This window comes from Perca fluviatilis, chromosome 9 (genome assembly GCF_010015445.1).
Source record: "Perca fluviatilis chromosome 9, GENO_Pfluv_1.0, whole genome shotgun sequence".
NCBI classification, from domain to species: domain Eukaryota; kingdom Metazoa; phylum Chordata; class Actinopteri; order Perciformes; family Percidae; genus Perca; species Perca fluviatilis.
In genome coordinates this window covers 11,234,097-11,255,574 of record NC_053120.1, presented here as the reverse complement: position 1 = coordinate 11,255,574, position 21,478 = coordinate 11,234,097, and the positions used below count along the sequence as shown (strand labels likewise).

Genomic DNA, 21,478 nt, shown 5'->3' with positions numbered 1-21,478 from the left:
CAATCTGATGGCATCCTGACACACACACACACACACACACACACACACACACACACTGGAAGTAAGAGAGAGAGAAAAATCTATTTATCTGTGACTTTCACTAAGTCAGTCAGTAAGTGTGCATGTTTGTGTGTGTGTGTGTGTGTGTGTGTGTGTGTGTGTTCATGCCTTAACAACATCACAGCTGCGACTACCTGACTTTCCAGTTTATGGCAATTTCTTAGGGTACGTATCAAATAACTCACCACTTTCCTAAATAAAAAAAAACATTATCACTCTCAAGGAGAGTTTACACAGGTGTGACATGGTATTTGTTTTAGTTCTGTACACTTCCAACTCATTTCCACCCAAATGGATAAAGGTGGTAGAGCAGTACTGAGTGAGAACTTCTCACTTTTACGTGTTTGCATACCCATGTCCTGGCAATGGCAACACAAATACAGATGGCATCGTGTGACACAGCAAAGACTATTCTGGGGTCATGTGATTAGCTCTTTACCCTCTGTGATTGGATGACAGCTGCGGCGTGGTACAGAGGGCACGAGGGTCTTACAGTGCCAGGAGAAACACACACAAGCTTGCACACACACACACACACACACACACACACACACACACACACACACACACACACACACACACACACACACACACTAAAGTAATCCTCAGGGTGTAAATAGAGCCTGACTAAAACCTGTTCTGGGCATGTCTCAGTTTCTCTAGTGGGTTTTAATCACTGTGCTTTGGAGAGGGGATCCTGTGAGATTCAGCTCAGCTGTTGAAGAACACTGCTGTCATGCAAAATTACTGTAATTTCATTTGTTAAAGGGTTGGTTCACCCAAAAGAAAAGCATACAATTGTTGACAACAAGATCTCCAGAGAATCCATCACACTGTTACTGAAGTTATCAATTTATCTAACAATTTCATCTTACACCTATAAAAAGGAATGGCCCAAAAGACCAAAAGGTGCCTATAAATATATGTTTTGTAAAAACATGTGAGATAAAAACTAGTATGCCCGACTGATGTTTTTTTTTTTATGTTTTGAGCAGCACAATACAAATCCAATTCAGCTCTATTGTACTGAGGGGGCTACAGTATTTTTCAAAGAATATTTATTTATTACAAAACTATAGCAAATAAAACTATATACATAGGTAGATATATCTCGGGGTTAATGAGAAAATATCTGGTTTTGTGATTTGGGTGAACTTAATCTTTAAATATTTAAATCATATTGTGTGCATTTTAAGTAAATGCAGCAAATTCTAAATGTGTCTTCTCTCACTTGCTGCAGTTTTAGCCTTATCCAGCCCTTCCTTGTTTACGGTTGTGTTTTGCATTCATTTTACCCATGGATGGTTTATCCATCCGTTGGGCATAAATAGCAGCTGAAACGGAGCCTGAGTGCATTCAGTTGTAGCAGGGGAGTAGGGAGTTAGAGATAGAGAGACAGAAAAAAAAGAAAAAAAAGAGAGGTACATGTTTGCCATGTCTGTCTGCTGGGTTTTCATCAACTCTGCCCGTCTCATAATCTCTACACCACATGCACACAAACACACATTCACGCACGCAAACACGCACGCACGCACACACACACACACACACACACACACACACACACACACTGGTGAATAGTGTTGAGAGACAAGTGGACAAGCAGAGTATTCTTCCTTCTATTCAGAGCAGCCCGTTAGGGACCGGCTGTTGCCCACGGCAACAACACTTTGCTGCGGATACGTACTGAATGTAAACATTCTTCGTCCCTCGTTCTCTCATTGGTCAAGAACAAAACCTGATTACCGCAGCGACAGAGACAGACAGACAGAGGAAAAGAGCGGAGAGTTGTAACAAAGTTTTCCGCTGCTCCCTCTGAGAGTTTTCTCTCTCAAAGACTCAATCGAAGAGCAGTTGTTTGTTTGGCTAGCCACTGTGGCGCCTCACAAAATAAACTGGCCTCACACCACCACCCTGACACAAACTAGCTATTTCATGATGAACACACAAAGCGAGAATGCCAGGGGGGGGGGGGGGCTACAGACACTTGACAGAACTGTTAAAACACCAAAATCACCACTGCTATTTAAGTCACTTTGATTTACGTTCTTGAATCACCCACAGACATTATTAGCGCTTGTTAATCATAATAAATCCATAAGGAAAAGTATTACCGTAGCATATCTGAAACAGAACCAAGCTTTTTATTGTTTGAAGTCAACAAATGATTATTTTCCTTATCGATTAATCTTGGAATATTGTTATATTTTGCCAAAGCAATTTGGCAAAATACAATTTCCCAAAGCCCACGGTGATGCCTTTATATTATTTGTTTTGTTCAACAGTCCAAATGCCAAAAAATATCCAATTAAAATGATATAAAACAAAAAAGCAGCAAACTGTTATGATTGAGAAACTGCAAGCAAATCATTTCTATCACTTTTGACACAAAGGACTTATAAGAAAGTGCAGTTGACTGAATACGAAAATCAGCCTTCATGTACATTGTATGTGTACATCGCTCCCCCTCCACACCTTCATCTCCCAACAGAAGTTCGTTTTTTAAATTCCCTGATATGCTTTTCTCTTCAACGATGCATGGAATAATTTAATATGTGTATTGTATTCTCCAGCATACACCCCTCTTCTGTGACTCCATTCCTCTCCTTTACCTTGGTAGGCCTTGGTGTGTCCAGCGATCAGGTACTTAAGTTCAAAGCTGTAGGATTGCATCTTCTGCTGCGTCTCACTGCGAACAGCCGCCATGTAGCTGTCCTCCATCTTACTGGTACAGCAGCTGGGCCCAGGGTAGACACACACTCGCAGAGACTCATCTGAAAGACAGAGGCAGAAGAAATAGCGTCAGCCCTGGTCGTATTTACTGCAGATCCACTGATATTTTCAGTCACAGAGAGGTGTAAATCTCATCCAATAGAGAATAATACAGAATGATGGATGGAATGAATTGTTTCATGAAGTATGCGTAGGTTTTCTATCAACCTTTACTCTGACCTTGGTTCAAAATGTGTAGGCGTACTTACCAAGTTCCACATGATTAATAGAAACAATGACATATCTGATGAATGTTTAATATTTCTTTCCAGAATAAAGACTCCATCAATACACGTTGGGCTACATAAAAGCTATTTAAGAGCTAGAGATTTGAATGTTTTGATTTGCACAGCCCACATGCTATCACTGATTAACAAACCAATAAGAATCCATCTTGTTAGTCAGTTAATCCATTTAGGGACCAGTAATCTAAAAGCATTCAGTGCACAAGACTTTATGACTTCACAAAAATAGTTCTACAATGAGACCATTGGGACACGACATGATGACATGCACAGTGGGCGACACTTCACCACTCACACCAAAGTATGTGTGTATGTGTTTGTGTGTGTGTGTGTGTGTGTGTGTGTGTGTGTGTGTGTGTGTGTGTGTGTGTGTGTGTGTGTGTGTGTGTGTGTGTGTGTCTGTGCGTGTGCATGTGGTGTGAAGCAGTCTGACTCTTGGTAGGCTGCTGTAAGCCAAGCTGTATAGTAGCAGACTGAGATCAAAGGAGAGAGAGAGAGAGAGAGAGAGAGAGAGAGAGAGAGAGAGAGAGAGAGATGAGATGAGATGAGATGAGAGGAATGGACCTTTCACCTATGTCTGACCTATGTCCTGTGTCAAACTTTCAGCTATTCATATTAGCACCGGCTGACTGGAAACAATCCAAAACTGACTCAGTCAGCTGGATTTAAAAAACCTGCGTTGCATCTGTTCTTGTTTCAAAATAATTCATTAAACTTGAATGACAAATAAAATCTTAGCACTAAGTCCACTCACTGGAGGTTTTCCAGAGCTTTCAGCTGCATCACATGGCTTTCATCTGCACATGGCGTTTGCTCAGTTTTCTTAGAGATGGTTCCTTCCTTTGTTATCACATGATATAGGGCTGGGCAATATATTGATATTATATCGATATTGTGATATGAGACTAGATATCGTCTTAGATTTTGGATATCGTAATATCGTGGTATGACACAAGTGTTGTCTTTTACTGGTTTTAAAAAGCTGCATTACAGTAAAGTGATGTACTTTTCTAAACTTACCAGCCTGTTCTAGCTGTTCTATTATTTTCCTTTTCCCCACGTAGACATAATGTCCACATTACTGATGATTATTTATCTAAAATCTAAGTGTGAAGATATTTTGTTAAAGCACCAATTTTCAACCCTAGAATATCGCCACAATATCGATATTGAGGTATATGGTCAAGAATATCGTGATATCTGATTTACTCCATATTGCCCAGCCCTAACATGATATAATGGAATTTTTGGTCCCAAGACAACAGGTGGTCGTACCGTATATACCTCAAGCTCAACTATTCATAAAATAAATTTAGTAGGTAGTTTAGTTTAGGAGGATTTCGACAATATTATCAGAAAAAACACCAATGCCAGACCAGGGAATGGTGCATTTGTCCAATCCAGAGTAGGAAGTGTCCGTGTGGATATAACCGTCAAGGAGAGTACTGCTTTTCAACTTACAAAGCCTAAATCACATCTCCCTCAAGTGAATTCCTGCATGGCCACACCAGGTTTAAAGACTATGTTGTGCAGGGACAATGTGTTAAGATTCAGATGTATGTAATTGAATGATGTCTAGCACATATTTCCTCATGTATGCTGATTATAGCAAGACCATTAACATCTGATTCATATGCATTGTCATGAACTGTATAATTATGACAAGTAGACCGTTAATGTTATCTCAAGATGGCAAGAAAATTAAGCTTGTTAACTGGAGATCTGTATCATCCACTTCTTGTCTCCCCTACACAGGGACATCTGAAAATTACTGCCAACAATATGACTCTCATAAACCAGACAAAATCTCACATGAGCATTTACATTTAGAAAACAGCATAACACCACCACTTATAGCCAAGTATGCTTTCAAGAGCTCTATATAAGTGCTGCAGACTATTACGGTAGGTTTTCAACAGAAATAGCTGTTCTCTTTAAGAAGTGTTGGCCCATACTGCACAGTGATGATCCCTTATATCTTGGAATTCAGCCCTGCAAGTTTGCACACAATGATATATTTTATCTAAAGAGATCTTTATAATATGTCATTGTCGCTGTGGGGCTCTTATATATTTCCAGTGGTAAAGGAAGAATTTGGATCCTTTATATTTTAATAATTTAGGAATACGGAAAATTAATGAATTAAAAATACTTGAGTCCAAGTCCTTCAATCGAATATAAAAGTCTATGTAAGTATTATCAGCAAATGTTCTTCAAGTATCAATAGTAAAAGCAGTCATTATGCAGAAGAATAGCCCTACCAGTGTTAAATAATGACATTATTTGGTTAATATTACAGTTGCATCATCAATAAGCAAACACTTTGATGTTGTGGAGCTGATCTAGGTGGAGCTAATTTTGTTGGTATCTTAATTCATAACACTGCATTTTAATGTATAAACTCATACTGTATGTGTTGTAGGCCTATTTAAAATCACGATCTGCAGTAGGCTAGTATGTTTAGCTGTCAGAAGAAAATTTACAATATTGCCTTTGAAATGTAGTAAGTAGCACAAAATGGAAATATTCAAGTTAGGTTTGACTACCTCAAAAGTATACTCAAGTACAGCGCTTCAGTAAATGTAGCCTACTTAGTTACATTCCACCTGTGTATTTGGTGTTCCTCCTATAGTATTCTAACATGATATTTCCAAAAGGATTTACTGACCTGTTCCTGGCCTGTCTGGCACCAGCTCCACCGGTCCTATTTGGCGCATCATGTAGGCTGTCTTCACCTCATGACAGCTGCCTGCATCGGCTGATTTACAGCCAGTCTCCGGTAGAAAAACTAAATAAAACAAAATCACCCAAAGCAAGTCCACGTTTTGTAAGGCTGCACGGAACATCGCATGTCAGTCAGGAGATATAGAGTCTGGTTGGTTAATAGGAATTCCTAAAAGTCCCACGGTGCCGTGTGACTGAAAACTTCATCTGCAGCCAGTAAGTCTTGTCTGGAGCCCACTGTCAGGCTCAGCGCCCTCCTCTCCCTCTGACTCTCTCACTCACTTTAGCTCAATTACTTAATTGACATGGGCACTCCAAATACCTATGTCGTTTGAAAACGTGTGTCTGCTATAAGCCTAAAGCGACTATGTCAACAATAACTTATTATAGCTAAGAAAATGACAACACAATAAGAGCATAACTGCCATAACAATTATAAGAAATAAAGGCAATGTACTGCCAATTGACTAAGTTATGTAGTCATAAGCCATCTGTTTATTTATTTTTACTGACGTAACCTCTCTCACACACATAGTCTACAACAGCTGTTTCTGCAGATAAGGTCCATTACACTTGACTGCAAGCTGTGAGTGAAGTGGAATCAGAGGAAAATACTGTTTAATAGTGGAACATGAGCGCCACTCGCTGGCCTTTTTGGTTCATAGCAGAGTCATGTGTTTAACAGCTCCTGAAACTACAATATTCATAATATAGGCTAACGTTAATGTTTAAACGTGTCGCATAGTTATATGGACTTCAATAATTATTGTAATGTGTAATATGTTACCACTAACTAATTATATTATTTAGGAAGAGTATTGTTGAATTAACCAACAATACTCATTATTACTTGCTACAATTTGTTAGCGGTTAGCTAGCTGAGGCAGAAAATTAGCGCCAGTGCTAGTAGTATCAATAACGTTAGCTAGCTTACCCGTTATTGATAAAAAGGCACCTGTCAGTTAATTGGGTTCGAGGATACGCAGGTGTAATAAGCTATTGTGATTCTCTGTTATCAAAATGTATAAAGGTATCGACATGGTACGCTCAAACACGATCAAATTGTTTAACGGGACCACATACCTTATTTTTTTTTCTAAATGGTGACATTAGATGAAAAAACATGTGCCCCGTGTGAGGCTCGAACTCACGACCTTCAGATTATGAGACTGACGCGCTGCCTACTGCGCCAACGAGGCCACAAAAACTGCAACACCTGGAAAACATATTTGTTGTGTATGTATAACGAGTATGACATTACCATGTAAAAGTAGTTCACCTGAGCTTTCAGGTCCCCTGTCCCAAAACAGAGCGGATCGCGTCATACTCTGAAAGCCACGCCCAACGCGATCACATGAGAGCCAATCGCTTTGCCGATCACGACCAAAAATTCTACCAAGATTTGATCAGATGCTGCCACATCCACCATGCAGAATTGTGAAAACCACTCTTCGTTGCACTTTTCAAATTCAGTGTATTAGTCACATACAATTATACAGAGTGTAGTGAAATGCTTTGTCCACTGTCTCCATGGATGTGCTGTGTAAATAATAAGGAAATAAATAGAAAAAGAAGAGAAGAAGAAAAAGAAATGTCTAAAGTGCATGAGGTGTTTCCAACATGCTTGTACTCCTGTTACAGTCCTCATTCAGTATCCGGATAGCTTGGGGATAAAAACCTTTCCGCATTCTCTCTGTGTTGGCCCTCAGGCAGCGGTAACGTTTCCCAGAGCTTAGGGCAGAGAAGAGGCAGTTTTTGCGGTGCCTGGGATCTCTGGTGATTTTCTTTACTCTGGACTTTTACTCTCCTGATGTCCTCTCGTTTGGGTAGTGCACTCCTGCTGATCTCACTACTCTCTTGAGGGCTTTATAGTCTTGCTGAGTGCTGTTTCCATACGAAGCTGTTATATTCCCAGGGAGACCAGGGACAGTTGTAACAGGGGACGGTTGTAACACCTTGAATTCCTCCAATCAGAAACAACCTAGAGTGATGACACTCACTGTGCTTGTGCTCTGTCAGTTTCCCTCCATTCTCCCAAAGAGGGAGCCACATTTGAAACTTCCTGACTGCCTTATCAACCAAAGTTGTTTTTGAGGTAAAAAAACTACTTTTCTTTGTGATGTACTTTTTTGGATGCTGTTATGAGATCAAGTGTCTATGAATTCATACAAGTATTATTAGAATCACTGTTTTGTAAGCTAAAAATAGAAATGGCTAACAAGTGTCAAACTAGCATTTTAGCTAGCTCACATGAGATGAAAACATGAGTTGTGATACTGGGACGGTTGTAACGCCGCACGTTACACCGTCCAATATCACCAACCAACTTTCATTATATCTTAAAAACTTATCAAGCTAAAAAAACTGCATATTTTGCTGTGACACCAGAGGTTCTGTCAACCTCTACAACTCCTTAACCCATTGTGGCAACGCGTGGCATCCTCCATGCCACTTAGAGCATCATCCCCTGTCACACCTATGGTGTCTGAGCCTGAGCCATCCTCCTCTGCTATGGACACAACTTTTTCACCCGTGTCCATCCGTCCACACCCAAAAGCTGGGCCAAGAAAGCGACAAAGGGGCAGGAAAAGAAGGGAAACCGCTGTCCTAACAGAAACTCCCGTGAAAAACAACTGGAGGCTGAGAAAAGCAGGTCTGAAGCTAAAAGAAAAGTGAATTTCTGCAACAACAAAAATCCAAACCGAAGAAGCTGAAAATTCAGGACTCGTCTGATGATGAAAATGAATACTGCATTGTGTGCTTGGAGAGCTTCTCCAGGCCAAGGGAGGTCTGGCTCCAGTGCTGGTCCTGTAAAGCCTGGGCACACAAGGACTGCACAGATGGACGTGATTTCTACACTTGCCAGAACTGTGACTGGACTAGGCCTACGGAGCCCCCATCCCCCTCTCGCTGTTGTTAAGAATGTTTGAGTTCATGTTTAAACTTTATTTTGGTGTTCTACCCAAGAAATCATTTTATTGCATTCTAATTTGATGGCTTTACCTCTTTTTGTCATGTAGTATGAAAAAATGTAATCACTACTTAAACACATGAAATGAATAGTCATAATAACATGACTGATAAATAATATTTTCCATTTTGAGTATATGATTGATTCATTGTGTATATTTTAGACATGTTACAACCGTCCCTGACATGTGTTACAACCGTCCCTGTACACTGGGACAGTTGTAACAGCGGAGAGACTGTATTCAAATCCATTTTGCAACCTGTACATATTTCATAAAACCAATTAAATACATTCTTTCAGCAATTGACAGATTGAAGTTTATGATGTAACACATTGGTTATTCCAGTGTAAATGGTTTTTGAGGTATTGCTAACAATTGCAAAAAGTGTTACAACTGTCCCTGGTCTCCCCTAATAATACTTTTAATGGTGGCTCTATAAAAGTTCTTAAGTAATTGCTGAGGTAGCCTAAAATACTTCAGGCGTCTGGAATCAACATGTTTGGTCCGTGTCAGATCTTCAGAAATATGAACACCAAGATATTTAAAACTGTCTACCCTTTCCACCTGAGAGTCGTTGGAGCTTGAGTGGTTTGTAAACTTTCTGCTGATCACGCCTGGAATCTATAAACATATCCTTGGTAACATTTAGGAGTAGGCCTAGGTTGTTTAATTGGCACCAGTTTGAAAGTCATGTCTACCTCATTCAAGTAAGCTTGCTCATTGTAATTAGAAACAAGGCCTGTTGTGTCATCAGCAGTCATGTAGGTACTGCCGTACAGTCATGTGTGTAAAGGGAATACAGCAGTGGACAGAGCTGGACCTCTCGCATGGCTGGAGGCTCAACGTTTTAATGTATGCCTGTATCTGGTCATAAGATCTGGAGCAAAGATGGTTTTCAATAAAAAACTCAACAAATTGTTCTGTTTGACCAGTATCAGCAGGTTGAATCGCATGATGGCACTGACTAGCCATGTCTCGGGTAGGCAGAAGATGTTACAGTCACGCACGTCTCTCTAATATTTCCATAGAGGATATTTCAGTCTTGCCCTCATGTCATCTAGCTTGTTTTCCAAAGATTGGACATTAGCCAGCAGGACGCGATATTACGAATCCGGACTCCAGCTCGCTTTCCGCGATGCTTTCACTTTGCGCATCTTTCTCTTTGCTCTCCGTATTTCGTAGAATCTCAGTCGGCACTAGCCTATTGTATTGTCTCGAAGTTTGATTATTATAATATTACGTTTAATTATTAAAAAGATGATGAACGGCAGTTACAGTAACGCCATGCATAACCAGGTAACGTTAATGTAAGCTGATATAGCTAACTATACTTTATTTTAGGCTGCTAAATCAAAAGGAAAATCAAAGAAAATATCCACTTGTTAAATTAATTGTTATTTACTTTTATGTGCCAATCAGTAATATATTTTTGTTTGCCTTTAATACCATTCTGTTATGTTCCATGCTGCCTTGAATTTCTTTTTCCCTACGGGCCATGAATGCATCGTGATACTTGCTGCGGTCCCTTTAACTCCAATCTCCCGCGTTCCAAGTTAAGCGGAAATAGAAAGCCTTCTTTTCTCTATTTAAGCGCGCCAACAAAAGACTGTCACAGGAGGTACCTGTTCTTCGTTCACTGGACACCACATCGTCCGTTTGTCTCTCCCCACCGTCTCTACTCTTGCCCTGAAAAAATGCCAGAGGAAACGTCCGTTGCGTCGAGCTCTGGGAGGTAAGACTCGCTTGTAATTGTTCACGGTGTAACGTAACGTTACGCTGAAAAAAAAAAAAAAACACAGCTAGCTTACCTTTTTAGCTAGATAACGCGGCTAACGTTGACGACCTTGCATGGTTAGTGACGCTACTGGTTGCATGACATCTAGGGTTTTCATACTTGTAGTCAATGACAGTGACTACGAAACTAAAGGGTTGTTTAACTGTGGCTGCAAGCGCTGCTAACAAACTATCAATCCTCCCGGCTGGTAACGTTATGCTAGTTGGCTACCAACCATACGGTGCTAACAACAATGAAGCGCAACTAACATGTCCACACGCAGCGTAAACCGTTAATTTAACAGTAAAAGTAAGGTGTGTCGACTGGTTATACTTCAGAATCAGGTCAGGTAACGTAAGTTTGTATTGGCATTGACTGAAAGTTGAAACTCCGTTGCCTCTTGCAGTGTGGAGGAGAAACCGTGCTCCTCGGCAGCGGCAGCAGCTAGCGTTACTGCAGAAAGGTGAGTAAAGTTATCCATGCAGGAAACCCAACTGGATCTGTTAACATTATTGTTCAACGTTCACTTTTATATACTTTCTTTTTTTTTTTTTTTTTCCTGCAGCTCTGACGTCGCGGAGGAGGCAAAGAAGCTGATTGGAACAGGCAACAGGCATTTAGTGATGGGAGATGTTGTTTCTGCTGTCAGCGTCTTCCAGGACGCCTGCAGCATGCTGTGAGTGTAGCCTCAACACTGATACAATATTCACTGATACTTGAGGAAAAAAAAAAAAGTTGCAATACTTAATGTTGTATCAATCTGTATTACTCTCTACTGTTTGCAGGTAAATACCCGTTTGAATGTGAGAAGTGGAAAGTGAAAGTTTGTTTACATATTGTATTGAGTCTGACATGCATAAATTCCTTTTTAGTTTAAATTCTTCAGCTATTCCAGTAGTTTGGTTTTTGATTATGAAACTGTAGGCTGTACCTTGATCACCACCCCTTCAACCAAACTTGCTCCACTTAACAAGTTTGTCTTATCTGCCAGGGCTGCAAAGTACGGTGACACTGCAGAAGAGTGTGGCGAGGCCTTCTTCCTGTGTGGGAAGTCCCTGCTGGAGCTTGCCAGGTTGGTTAACTTCACTTTTTTTGAAAACTTAAGTTATACTGCATATTAGGTGATACTGTAAAGTTGCAATCAAGAGATTAATGTTGCATCACTATGATAAATTGTTTTGCTATTTGTATGATGCCAGCCCAGAATTCAGTGTTGTCCTTGCATTGACTGTAGAAAAGTGCTGACTGGACAACTGTAAAATAGTGTTTAGATTTGGACTTCAACTTATTTTTTAATTTGTTAGGATGGAGAACAGTGTCCTTGGTAATGCCCTGGAGGGAGTCCCAGAAGAATCTGAGGAAGAAGAGCAGCCGAACAGCTCAAATATTGAGAGTGCCAACAATCTTGATGGTTGGTATATCTATCATGAAGAGTTGCCAGATTAAGGAGTTGTTTCAGAAGTAATTGTAGATTCTCAGTGTAGTCTTTGTGTAATAATGGCAAGTTTTTAGTTCTCTACAAGGCACAATTAATTTTAGTTTGGTAGGTAGTCAGTTTTGTGTATATTGCAAGTTTTCTAGTGTTTTCAGGTGTCTTTTCTTGCATGAATTTCCTTAAATCCCAGTTCTAGTAAAACATTGACTGCTTTTCAGCAAATACTTAAGTTAAACATGTAGAAGTGTTTGGTGCAGGTAAGAAGCCCCACAACAGACATTTCATTATGTTCCTCTCAATGAGTTGTGAGCTTCCTGGCAAGTCTTTGTGTGATGGGCCAGCTTTATGACATTTGTCATAAACTGGCCCTGGTGTTTTTACGATCTGATGTGAACTTCTGTTTTCAAATGCCACTCTGGTGCAGAAGAAACTCGAGATGAGCTACGAAAGCAGGTGTATGATGCAATGGCTGAGAAGGAGAAGACTGAGCCAGTTGACCTCAAGCTGGAGTCTGAGGATGGAAAGGGCAACACTGGGGTGAAAAATGAAAATGGTGTGGTCAAGTCCCCGGGCAGACACCAGAATGGATCAGAGGAACCCTCAAGTCCCCCTGTGAGTGGGAAAGAAAAGGGTTCAGACCAGAAAGCTGAAGTGAATGGAGTAGAGAAAAGCTCAGATTCTTGTGTAAATGGTGCGGCAGGAAGTCCTGTAGCTTCTGGAAAAGAAGCCGTGATGGAGAAGGTTAAGGAAATAAAAGAGCAGACTGGCGAGAAGACGGAAGGAAATGGTGAGGAATCTAAGCCGGAGGCAGAACAGGACAATGAGGAACCAGAGGGTAGTAGATCTTTGGATACAGAACACGGTTTGCGTGGAAGGGTGGTGCACAATCTTGCAGTTGATAAAACTGCCACATTACCAGGTGTAAAAGGTGAAGGGGGAAACTCACTGGAGCAAGTGTTATTGCACTTCAGGGGAAACCGTTTGTCAATTTAAACACATCTGAGTTTAAGTCTCAGCATAGAAAATGATTATCTAGCGCTCTGTAATTAACCTCCTGTTTCAACAGATGATGATGATGATGAAGATGATGACGAAGATGAGGATGGAGAGAAAAATGGGCAGGACAAGGTGAGTTCCCATACATGAAAGTTTCTTTGACATGTGAAATTGTGACTATTTAGATTTTTGATGTGCCTTCCTCCCCTTTACAGGAAGAGGATGAAGTTGGCAATCTGCAGTTGGCGTGGGAGATGCTGGAAGTAGCTAAAGTAATCTACAAAAAGTAAGGGCAATGTTGCACGATGAAGCCAGTGGCACAAAATGGTTAATCTGCATTTTAAGTGACTGGAAAGATTCATATTTATTTTTATTTTTTTTATAAATCTGGTCACTTCATACATATTCAGATTCGGTTATGACACACATGCTTGAGGATGTGTGCTAAAATTGTCTTACAGTTCCTTTATTTTCACAGAAAGGAAGGCAAAGATGACCAGCTGATGGCAGCCCAGGCATATCTGAAACTCGGAGAAGTCAGTGCTGAATCGGGTATGTTTGCTTCAGCATATCTGGGATGGTCCCTTTCACCTGGTGGCCCACTTGTGCCCTCCTTTCAAAATCCATGTTCTGAATTAAACTCCTACTTCTGCCATGGCTTCTTGTGGAATCTAAGTTTGGCCCCTCACAAAGGTTTCTGTTCACCCCTCTAATAGTTATTTTGGGCCATTAAATGTTTATCGGTTTTCTTTTAGATGGTGTAAGTAGGATGCGAAGTTTGGCTGTAGGGCCTGAAATGATTACATGGAGTTTGAAAACTCAACAGACTAGTCACATCAACATGTGTTGCTAATGTCGCTCAGTTATCATTGACCATATTTAAATCTTTCGTTCATTCCCCACTAGAGTGGCAATTGCTACCACTGCAGAACAAGCTAAATATGAAGCAGTTGTCCAAATCTGACTCCTGCTTCCCCTCCCCAGGTAACTATCCCCAGGCGCTAGAAGACTTCCAGGAGTGTCTTGCCCTGCAGCTGAAGCATTTGCCTCCCCACAGTCGTCTGTTGGCTGAGACCCACTACCATGTCGCCACCACACTGTGCTACATGGATCAGTACAGCCAGGCCATCCAGCACTACAACAGCTCCATAAAAGTCATCGAGGCCCGTCTTGGTAAGACTGAGCTCTTTCTTTGGAGACCTTTAAGAGCTTTTGCACTTACCCCTTTTTTGTCTTTAAAGTGGTCATTATGCTTTTTCCTTTGTTATATCTTTATGCAGGTTATAACTTTACAAAGTGAAAGCCCAAAGGGACTTACCATCTCCAACAGAACACTGTTCACAAACGGCTCTATTGTAGTCCAGACTTTACTTCCGTGACGAGCGTGCATCACTTTATAACACGTTATAATGCTCTCCTAGCTGCTTGCGTGACACACCCTCATACTCTGAAACTGACTGGCTAGTAGTCCTTACCTAGCTACTGTGCATGTGCAACTCCCAACAAAGATGGAACAGAAGTGATTCCTCACTCTGTAGCTAAAATGGAGCTCAACACACAGGGTGAAAAGGGGAGCTGCAGCAATGTGTAGTACAACAAATGTAGTTTTTGAGAATCAAACCATGTAAACTTATTCTGATAACTTCTAAATACAATTTTGAACCTAATATGAGCACTTTAAGTGCTGTCTTATTGTAGAGTTTTCACTCACTCAAAATACTCAGCTGATGGTCTGCACTGATCCAGTTATCACATTTTTGTTATACTAATCAGTCACTGTCTGTGTATAGCCATGTTGCAGGAGGTGATAGACACAGCAGATGTGGCTGCAGAAGAGAAGAATGAGATGGAAGAGCTGAAGCAGCTTCTGCCGGACATCAGGGAAAAGGTTGATGATGCCAAGGAAAGCCAGAGAACAGCCAGCGCTGCCTCCCAGGCCATCCAGCAAACACTAGTGAGTACACAGAGCGACAAGATGTACACTGTTAGGGGGTGAAACCCATCCAGGCTTGGATCTGTTCTCTTTAAACACAAGTGCATTTTTGTACATCTTGGCTTGGGGTTTAGTTTCCAGTGTAAAAATCCACATGGAGGTTATTAGAATGCAGTCTAGATGTACCAAAGCTATTGAAACCGCTTCAGCTCCTGGGTAACTGACTAATCTCTTGCAGGGTGGAGCCTCAACCTCCTCAGCATTCCTATGTGAAAATGGCGGCCCTTCATCTTCTGCGTTTGCAACGGTCAGCCAGGTAAGGACCCTGCATTAGTGCATCTTGACGCTTTTAAATTTCCAGCTTATTGTGTAACATGACTGAATGCCCTACAGAACATCTCTAACCAAACCAACTTAACTCTGATTCAGATCCCAGTTAAATCGTCTGACAGTGCCTCGTCTTCCAAAGCCGTCTCGAACATCTCCCACCTCGTCAGGAAAAAGGTGAGCCCGCCTGGCTCCTCTTGCCAGTTTCCACAAATTTTATTTTTTCATCTTGACTGCTGCCAATTTCACACCAGTGATTGCTCAGAAGCCAAAGTGTCTTTGCAGTCCATTCTGCCCACTGAAACACAACTATTTTAAATAAAGGATAGAAACCTTGACAGCAGACGCCATACTGGCAGTATATCATCTGTATGTTGTAACTGGCCATGTACCGCTCACTTTATGCTGCAAGGTCCATGTGCTTGCCTGCTTTGGTTGTAGGATGTTTTTGCAAATTTCACCCTTATCTTGTGTTTTTGTGTTGGTTACCTTACTGTAGTTGTGGCATGTGTGTAGGTGCTTAAGTTGTGGTACTGCTTAATGTTGTGAATATTTTTTTTTGGGGGGGGGGGGGTTCATTTTGTGTGCATGATGTACTAAATTTGTGACCTTGGCATATCCACATTTGGTTTTAGATATCCTCTTCTGAATGTAAACTTTTATACATTTTATTTTTATAATTGTTTGCATTGAACGGTCATGCACAGGAGCGTTCAGTCTTCTTTCCCCCTCCCTGACGGTTTTGTTTCTACACAGAGGAAACCAGAGGAGGAGAGCCCAGTAAAGGACACTGATGCTAAGCAATCGAAACAGGAAGCTACAGTTAATGGCAGCGCAGACTCTAGTGCCAGCAATGGAGTCCAGGAGGGAAAATCGCAGGAGGCGAGTGATAGGTTCATGTCTTATGAAGTAATACGGTTCAAGGACGGCGCTCACAAAATGTGCTTTAACGATGCTACCCTGCTTAGATGGAAGGATAGCCCAACATGCAGTAGTAACTACTGGCCTATGGTTTTCTGGTCATTCCAGTCCTTTCTTAATTTGGGTTCTGGTATTCAATTCATGCAAGTCATCTGAAAAAGCTGACATGTTGCGGTTTGCATTTATGGAGGGAAATGTACCGCAAAGCCTAAGCAGAACTACAAATGCCTCCCAACAAAGTTGGGAGTCCTGTGCCATTTGATGCTTAACGCATCCAGGTTGTTAAAGATGATGAAACTGATGCATGGGCTACACTTTGTGTCTGGGACTTTGTTTGGCTGGTTGCAGTTCTGGGCACAGGACATAAAGGTGATCAGACAATTTTTCACAGCTCATTATTGTTGAAGTGGCTTATCTGTATAGTAGCCAATCACAGAGCACTTGTAACTATATACTGCATTGGCTGTTACTGTGGTTGAATCGTAGACGGGCTTCAAACATCCTTTTTCATTACTTAATCTTTCTGTGTAAATGCTGTCTTTTTGGCAGTTTGTGGAAACCACTTTGAAAGTGTTTAAAACCTGCAGGTGGTGAACACTTGTTACAAGACAAACCAGCAATCTGCAACATTTTCTCTTGCGATGATGGGCAGGCAGAGTGCTAAGTCCTTGTTTGTGACTGTAAGTGTGTTGTGTTTCTTTTGTTTCCTGTAGTCTGCTAAGCAGTCGGCCTCTGTCGAGTCTTCATCATGACCGTCCTCGTCTCTTTCCTGATCTTTGAAACCAGCACAGCATGCCTGTCCAGCCCCTATCCACCTTCAACAATTGTTTCTGTAAATAAGATCCATTTTCATAGATTTGTCTGTCAGTTTTGTATACTTGTAGTAAAAGAATAATAAAAAAATAAATTGCAGATGTAAATTTGTATCAATGAAATCTTTGACTTTCTGGGAACTTGAAATGAGACTCAATCGTGATGAGACAAACCTAGATGCTGACTGCAGTGTTTTCCCCCTCCACCCCATTTAGAAGAAACTAAATGGGCACAGTTTTCCCTACTTACTGACAAAATGGTCAGGATGGGGTTTTGCCTCAAGTATTGTCTTATTACAAATTGTATACAAATGAAGTTTGGGCTGTTGGTTGAACAAGACATTTAAAAACCAACACTAGGCTTTAGGAATTCGTGTTTCCCTGACATGGTTATAGGCCAGTTTTTTTTTATTTTTATTTTTTATTTTTTTAAACCAACTTGAGGCAGTTTAGTTAAAATGTATAGTTTCAACATAACACTAGACATTGTTAAAATCATCCTTGTGTTCTTCAACAATGCCGCTACATAAAACCTGTATGCAAGGGAGTAAGTTTGGGTTCAACATGTGGAGTTAAGATCTCCACTATTCACATCAAACATTTTCTGAATCCATTTATGGTGCAAATGTCTTATTGTAAAGGAAATTTATTTCGGGGGAGTTATAACCACCCCATCCCCCCCCCTGTAAATTACACCTAGGCCTGTAATGCATAACTGAGCTTCTACTGTTGACCGCTGCATATTTTAACTGCAACAAGGAAAGTAATTGTCTTAAGAAGATGAGGGGAGTAAGGAGCCCGCATTTAACTTCCAGAACAGTTCATATGTTGTATCCTGATTGTAGAGATGTTTTCTGCATAACATTTTTGTCCTTTTCAACACTGACATCTGTGGGTGGAGGGTCTTGGTGGTCAGTGAGAGACAAGAGTTCATCCAGTCCCGTGGGCTGTGGCGCTGAAACTGGCAGAGCTGCATTTCCATGGACTGTGGCAGGATGTGTGGCCACCTGTACTGAGACGAGGTATAGCACCACATTCAAGCATGTATGAAGTCCACACAAATGGGTTACGGTTAGAACAGGGAATATTATGCTTAGAGCCTTGTTTATAGTTGATAACAAATCCATTGCAATAATCGCACTCAAATTGGGTTTTGATTAAGGCCATGTTTAACATCCTACCACAGCTGGGTATTTATAGTGACTGGTGCTTGTCGGGTCAGGCTTTGCCAGAGTCTGAACATCTCCATCTCGTCCGTTGACCAACCGTACACACAGCTCCAAGTGGCCCACCTTAGGTTTACAGAAACATGCAGTCAGGTGAGTGATTTACTGCCTTGCTTCACTCTATCAAAAGGCTGCATCAGCCTGAAACCCCCATTTAAACTTCTGCCTAAGTAGAACATCTGATTTATGTAGCAACTCCTGCCTACAGATGTTATCCCAAAATAACTTGGTGTCTTTATACCTGCTGTACTGAGTTGAGCTGGGCAAGGCTTAAGGAGGGTCTGATAGGCAGACTGCGCACTGCTACCCTCCAGTGGCCACTACGGAGCTGTTGGTGAAGAGAAAATATTGAGCACGTTATATTTACTATAAACCAGAGGATCCGCTAATGTGTCCATGAGACATGGTTAAACTGTAAAAATAGAAGATTGTGATTTTAGACTTGCATGATAATCTCCAATAGATTAATGATAAACTGCCAGATGGTGCATTCAATTTATTAATTACCTCGGTAGGCACAGAAGACATTTTATTTTGAAATGTAAAGTTACTTAGTCTCACAGCCTTTATACACTACTGTTTTTTAATAAACAACATAACTGAGCTGCATCATCCTAAAAATTGGAGGCCAGGCCAGACTCTGTCATCTCCCTTTTTACTGTATAACTACACTTTTCTACCTGGTTGTATTGGTCAAAGAGTTCCATTCGTGTCCAGCCGCAGGATGCCAGTTTGAAAACCTCCTGGCCATCAACATCCAGATCTCTGGGCCCCCCCCCCCCCCACAAAAAAAAGGGGTGTCTCCTCCTCACAAAAGAAAGATTTATTTATTTTTTTCATTTTTTGTTTTTTTATAATGAGGGTGGTCTGATTCCCTCTTCTCAGGAAATGAAACCTCACTACTTCATTCAATTGTATTTATAGTGTCAAATCACAACAGAAGTTATCTCAGGACACTTTACAGATAGAGTGGGTCTAAGACCCCACCCTATAATTTACAGAGACTAAACTATTACCCCTCAAGAGCAAGCACTTGAATGTTTCTGCCCCTTGAAATAGTGTACTGATTTCATTCTATGATCCAGGTTGCTTGTGCTTAGGCCACAGGAGGCATTCACAAGAGTTTGGGTAGTTTCTCATTTTTGGTTACCAGCATGGGAAAGCTATAATGAAGAAAACTGATTTGTTTTAATTTTTTTTTTTACCTTTTCCCTATTTACCAATTCCAGTTTTTAAGTCTTGTCCTCAGCTGTTTCAGATTCACATCTCTGCTGTATATAATAAACACAACTCTTCTGCTCTAGGTGTTGTTCCTACCTAGGTACAGGCTGTCTGACCGACAGGAGGGCGTAGTTTCCAGGAGTGTGGGCATAAGGCAGGGAAGGTCCCGGCAGGCACTGGACTGGGGGCAGTGGAGTTGGTGGTCCCACCTCCTCCCCCTCTGAGTAGAGAGCTGCCACCAGGCGCAGTGCCCTCTGGGAGACATCAACTCCCAGCACCAGGTCGTAGAAAACCACGAAACCAGCTCTGCAACGCCAGAGGACTCAATTTAATTCAAGAAAAGGTAAATGGGCTAAAACATTGACAGATCAGTAGATTATTTCATGTGATTTACACACACTTTATTATTACTTAAAGGTCCCATGACCTGGTGCCCTTTGGATGCTTTTATATAGGCCTCAGTGGTTCCCTAATACTGTATCTGAAGTCTCTTTCCCATAATTCAGCCTTGGTGCAGAATTACAGCCACTAGAGCCAGTCCCACAATGAGCTTTCCTTAGTATGTGCCATTTCTGTGTCTGTAGCTAAGATTCCAGATCGGCCCATCTGAGCTTTCATTTTCTCAAAGGCAGAACAGGATACCCAGGGCTCGGTTTACACCTATCACCATTTCTAGCCACTGGGGGACCATAGGCAGGCTGGGGGAACTCATATTAATGTTACAAAACTTTATAAAGTGAAATTTTCATGCCATGGGACCTTTAAATGTGACTATGGGCTATTTGAGAGGATTTGAATATATAAGTAACTGCTTGATGAGAGCTCAGTGTGTATAGCTAAATTCAAATTTAATATTGAATATAACTGACGCAGGGTCGTAGGGGGCTGGACCCAATGAGTCCCGGAACATGTATCTTCCCATCGGAGAGGAGAAGGATCTGGCCTGGAGCTGAGGGACACAGAGGTACAGCATCTGAATCTATGTCACAGACAACGCTGTCAAATTACTTGGAGCTAAAAAAAAATAAATAATTGGAGAGTCATGTAATTGTTTTTGACTGAAACTGTGTTGATGTACCAGTGAAAGAGGAGCATGAATGAGAGTCTTGGGTTGGAGGGGAGGTGGAGGAGGCTGTCTCCTGGGCCTGGGAGCTTCTTTGCTTCTCTCCATCTCTGCCTGTGAACTGGCTAACTGCAGAAGGTTCTCATTCTGAATCTGCTCAAGCTCAGTCCTCACTGCTGCTGGAGAGCACACAAACAAGACACCCACCCTTATTTTGTATTTGGTACATAGTGTCCGCAGCACAATATATTGCACAATACATAATAATCACAAAATTCCTAGACAAAATAAATTCATGTATCACGATGCTGGATGGATTGATGGATTGATTTTAACTACAATTTTTTTTGTTAACACGGCATGGTGTTTGGACTGTAGTTCATTTGAGCTCATTTCATACAGCTAACAGCCACATTTTACAGTAAATAAAAGAGCTTTTATTTGTGGGAACTTTCCAACCGTCATAGTTATGGTGTCGCTCTCTGAGCAGCTGGGTCCTGAGGATCTCCTCCTCCAGTCTCGTGTTGTCCTGCTCCACAGCCAGCAGCTCCCAGCTCACACCCCGCTGACGAGGCTTCGCCCCTGGAGACGAGGACAACCGTGATGTGGCTCAGGGCCAAAAGGTAACTTACCTTCAGTTAGGGCTGTGCAATTAATCAAAATTTTATCGTGATTATGTTTTTGGCTCCCAACAATCACAAAAACAGAATAATCGAGAAAAACAATTATTTAGCTCATTACGTTTTGCAAGTAAACTCTTATTTTCTCTTGTGTTCTGAATGAAAAAAATAAAGTTTAAATAGGAAAAGTATTAAGGCAAATTTCACAGATGTGTTTTTTTTAATGTTGATTTATTTAACTTTTTCCACTGTTTTTTAAGTTCAATAATTGCAACATCTTTCCAGAAGTTAACGAGTAATCGTGTCAAATTATCACGATTTCAATATTGACCGAAATAATCGTGATTGTGTTTTTTTTCCATAATCGAGCAGCCCTA

At 41.1% G+C, this 21,478-nt stretch overlaps 3 protein-coding genes and 1 non-coding gene across 8 annotated transcripts in view; 1 reads left to right on the top strand and 3 right to left on the bottom strand.

The window, feature by feature from the left end:
- The window catches only part of LOC120565497 (glypican-5-like), a 55,660-nt gene extending 48,519 nt beyond the window's left edge, over positions 1–7,141 (bottom strand). Inside the window, exons 1-3 of the mRNA XM_039811329.1 lie at positions 7,063–7,141; positions 5,746–5,865; positions 2,673–2,834 (exon numbers count right to left, since the gene is read on the bottom strand). Of these exons, the coding sequence (XP_039667263.1) occupies positions 2,673–2,834; positions 5,746–5,865; positions 7,063–7,126 (346 nt within the window). The 5' untranslated portion in view covers positions 7,127–7,141. The remainder of the gene's footprint in view (positions 1–2,672; positions 2,835–5,745; positions 5,866–7,062) is intronic.
- On the bottom strand, positions 6,928–7,000 carry trnam-cau. The gene has a single exon. It is a non-coding gene; the product is annotated as a tRNA-Met (tRNA).
- A 3,198-nt stretch (positions 7,142–10,339) lies between the features above and the next one.
- On the top strand, positions 10,340–17,083 carry LOC120565496 (nuclear autoantigenic sperm protein (histone-binding)). 5 transcript variants are annotated; one of them, XM_039811326.1, is made up of 15 exons: positions 10,340–10,505; positions 10,954–11,010; positions 11,113–11,223; positions 11,539–11,619; positions 11,852–11,958; positions 12,410–12,820; positions 13,049–13,110; positions 13,194–13,264; positions 13,457–13,530; positions 13,963–14,151; positions 14,769–14,932; positions 15,150–15,227; positions 15,341–15,415; positions 15,995–16,120; positions 16,873–17,083. In XM_039811326.1, the coding sequence occupies exons 1-15, from the start codon at positions 10,468–10,470 to the stop codon at positions 16,909–16,911; spliced, it is 1,683 nt and encodes a 560-aa protein (XP_039667260.1). In that variant the 5' UTR covers positions 10,340–10,467; the 3' UTR covers positions 16,912–17,083. The 5 variants fall into 5 exon arrangements, with proteins under 5 accessions (XP_039667260.1, XP_039667258.1, XP_039667257.1 ...); XM_039811324.1 differs by having other exon boundaries at positions 10,341–10,505; positions 12,407–12,817; XM_039811323.1 differs by having other exon boundaries at positions 10,342–10,505; positions 12,407–12,820.
- Positions 17,084–17,673: 590 nt separating this feature from the next.
- The window catches only part of ccdc17 (coiled-coil domain containing 17), a 15,380-nt gene continuing 11,575 nt past the window's right edge, over positions 17,674–21,478 (bottom strand). Inside the window, exons 8-15 of the mRNA XM_039811528.1 lie at positions 20,941–21,063; positions 20,497–20,660; positions 20,288–20,367; positions 19,515–19,724; positions 18,878–19,001; positions 18,439–18,525; positions 18,153–18,263; positions 17,674–17,978 (exon numbers count right to left, since the gene is read on the bottom strand). Coding sequence (XP_039667462.1) covers positions 17,793–17,978; positions 18,153–18,263; positions 18,439–18,525; positions 18,878–19,001; positions 19,515–19,724; positions 20,288–20,367; positions 20,497–20,660; positions 20,941–21,063 — 1,085 coding nt within the window. The 3' untranslated portion in view covers positions 17,674–17,792. The remainder of the gene's footprint in view (positions 17,979–18,152; positions 18,264–18,438; positions 18,526–18,877; positions 19,002–19,514; positions 19,725–20,287; positions 20,368–20,496; positions 20,661–20,940; positions 21,064–21,478) is intronic.

Bases quoted from the DNA above. Each gene is read 5' to 3' on its own strand.
- LOC120565496 (XM_039811323.1), top strand. From the start codon at position 10,468: ATGCCAGAGGAAACGTCCGTTGCGTCGAGCTCTGGGAG. The intron at 10,506-10,953 runs GTAAGACTCGCT...TGCCTCTTGCAG, and splicing joins GTTGCGTCGAGCTCTGGGAG to TGTGGAGGAGAAACCGTGCT. The intron at 12,821-13,048 runs GTAGATCTTTGG...CTGTTTCAACAG, and splicing joins CAATGAGGAACCAGAGGGTA to ATGATGATGATGATGAAGAT.